General features: G+C 42.5%; 1 protein-coding gene across 1 annotated transcript; it reads right to left on the bottom strand.

Annotated features, from left to right (window-relative positions):
• Positions 1–750: 750 nt before the first annotated feature.
• On the bottom strand, positions 751–1,401 carry LOC107819309 (uncharacterized). The gene is made up of 2 exons (XM_075236220.1): positions 1,261–1,401; positions 751–1,176 (listed from the first exon to the last, which is right to left on the bottom strand). The coding sequence occupies exons 1-2, from the start codon at positions 1,399–1,401 to the stop codon at positions 751–753; spliced, it is 567 nt and encodes a 188-aa protein (XP_075092321.1).
• Between the last annotated feature and the right edge of the window lie 1,377 nt (positions 1,402–2,778).

Genomic DNA, 2,778 nt, shown 5'->3' with positions numbered 1-2,778 from the left:
CTACGGGCATCTTCTTCATCCTAAGAATGACGTTAAATAAACTGGCAAGCCATTCTAAGCCCTCCTTCCCATGCTATTCTAGAATTCCACCGGGATCTTATCCGGCCCAGTCGCTCTACCCCTACTCATCCTACGCATAGCCCCTAAAACCTCCCCTACTCGTATATGTCTACAATATCCAAAATTTCGCTGTCGCTTCATGTACTCCAATTCCCCCAACACAATGCTCCCATCTCCCTCTTCATTCAAGAGTTTATGGAAGTAAGACTTCCATCTCTACCTAATTTGTGCCCCCTCTAATAAAACTTTACTGTCCTCGTCGTTTATGCACCTCACTTAGTCTAGATCCCGGTCTTTCTGCTCCCTCACCTTCGCCAGCCTGTACAACTTTTTGTCCCAACCTTTATCCCCAATTTTATCGTATAAACGACTAAACGTTGCGGTCTTAGCCGTGGTAACTGGCAACTTTGCTTCCTTCCTAGCCTTCTTATACCCCTCCCTGTTAGCACTTTTCTTCCCCTCGTCTATACTCTCTACTAGATTCAAATATGCCGCTTTCTTGGCTTCAACTTTCCCTTGAGCCTCTTAGTTCCACTACCAGTCCCCTTTATAGCCACCAGAAAAACCCTTCGAGACCCCTAACACCTATCTCACCACCTCTCTAATATAATCTGCTGTCATAGACCACATATAACTCGCGTCCCTGCTACTCCTCCATGCCCTCATAGCCAGTAACGTCTCCTCCAACTCCTAGGCCTTGTCCTTAGTCAATGCACCCCACCTAACCCTAGGTGTGCCAGACATATGCCTCTTCTTAATCGTCCACCTGACCTCTAATTCCATAATCAAAAACATATGTCGGGTCGTAAGATTCTCACTTGAGATGACCTTGCAATTCGTGCATAGACCTCTATCACATTTTCGGAGAAGTAGATAATCAATCTGGGTCTTGGCAACCATACTCCGAAACGTTATCAGGTGCTCCGCCTTCTTCGGGTAACACGAGTTAGCGATCACCAGCTCAAAATATTTAGCGTACTCCAACAGCGAAGTACCTCCTCCGTTTCTATCTTCAAAACCGAAGCAACTATGCACACCGTCATATCCCCCAGGCAACCTCCCAATGTGGCCGTTAAAATCATCCCTTATAATAAGCTTCTTGATGGACAGTATACCCTGCATCAACCCATCCAAATCTTCCTAAAAGTGTCTTTTAACCTCTTTGTCCAAACCTACCTAAGGCGCGTAAGCACTAATTACATTCAAAGTATACCCTCCCACGACTATCTTAATAGCCATCAACCTGTCATTCTTCCTCATAACCTCAACCACTAGCTCATTTAGATCCTTACAACTAAAATGCCTACCATATTCTTCCCTCTCACCCTCCCTGAATACCATAACTTAAATCCATCATCCTCCCGAGCCCTGTTCCCCACCCATCTATTCTCCTGGACAAAAGCTATGTTAATCTTTCTCTTATGGAGAATATTTGCTAAATCTATAGACTTCCCTGTTAGAGTCCCATGTTCCATGACCCCGCTCTCAACCTAGAAGGTGCCTTATCCCCTACCACCCTTACCCTCTACCCTCCGCTCCCCCCGAGGATATGCCCTCACTATATTATAGCTCGGCGCGGCCACTAGACCAGCACAAAGCTATAAAAAGAATAGACTAAACAAAAACCTACAAATACAAACATCATGCACATATTTTAAACTCTTTTAATTATATATACTAACAATATTTTCTAAGACTCCTTTACAAACTCAAATCCTTTTAAAATACATATCCTTTTTGTAAATATCATGTTCTAATATATAGTAAGCCGTACTCCCTTAGTACTAGTTTTAAGCATGATACAACCAACTAATCCTTTAAATATAGTCTAAGTTCTATGGAGCTACCTTAGGTAAATTTTAAGGGGTGTCAAACACCTTCCCCTTTCATTAACAATCGAGAAACCACAAGTTAAATCTTTTTTTGACTAGTGCAAAATAGGGTACAACAACATGACGACTCTGTTGGAGATTTCACACTTAGGTTCTAACCTTAGCAGACTTAGACTGAGCTTGGAACATAGATTTGTTTGTATATTGCTCTAACTGTAATTAATTTGAAATTACGTGCTTACCGGCTTTACTTGCTCATTATGCCTGCTTATTATCATGACTGGTATTATTCCACCCTTACCGCTCTATATACACTGTGATCACATGTCTTACTATCGAGCCTTGGCCGTACACTATCACACACAATGACACGCGAGGGTTGTCTTTTACACCCTTCCGAACCTTCTTTTCAAAACTCTTTAGTTTCAGAGAATGACTTTGTTAGGTCAACTGACATAACTTCTCGCAGTGTTCCCTACAATTGAAAAGTAGGACACACTCTACTCTAGCAAACATAGGTCATATTGCATAACCTTAGGTGAGTTGGTCCTTAGCATCGACACACAATTAGGAAAGCCACCGTAATGCCAACGGGTCATGCACCCAATGACATGATTTTTGTGGAAAAATGAACAAATCTGATAAGACACCGAAAGATCCGAAGCAAACACTTATCAAGCCTTTCTTTACCCACTTTAGAAATGGAAATCAACCAAAACATCCCCAAGATCAATATGGTGATGGGAACACTACACAAGATTAAGCAGTGGTGGAAGAATATTTTTCGATAGCACGGAGATGAAATACGGACACACCTAGGGGCGCTGACCACCGTTCTAAACATTCGAGCTGACCATGTGCTTACTCGCCTGTTGATAGAGTTCTG

This window comes from Nicotiana tabacum, chromosome 18, assembly GCF_000715075.1.
Source record: "Nicotiana tabacum cultivar K326 chromosome 18, ASM71507v2, whole genome shotgun sequence".
Taxonomy (NCBI): Eukaryota; Viridiplantae; Streptophyta; class Magnoliopsida; order Solanales; family Solanaceae; genus Nicotiana; species Nicotiana tabacum.
This window is presented reverse-complemented; position numbering and strand designations above follow the sequence as displayed.

Bases quoted from the DNA above. Each gene is read 5' to 3' on its own strand.
- LOC107819309 (XM_075236220.1), bottom strand. From the start codon at position 1,401: ATGGTATTCAGGGAGGGTGAGAGGGAAGAATATGGTAGGCATTTTAGT. The intron at 1,177-1,260 runs GTAATTAGTGCT...GGGTTGATGCAG, and splicing joins TGGGAGGGTATACTTTGAAT to GGTATACTGTCCATCAAGAA.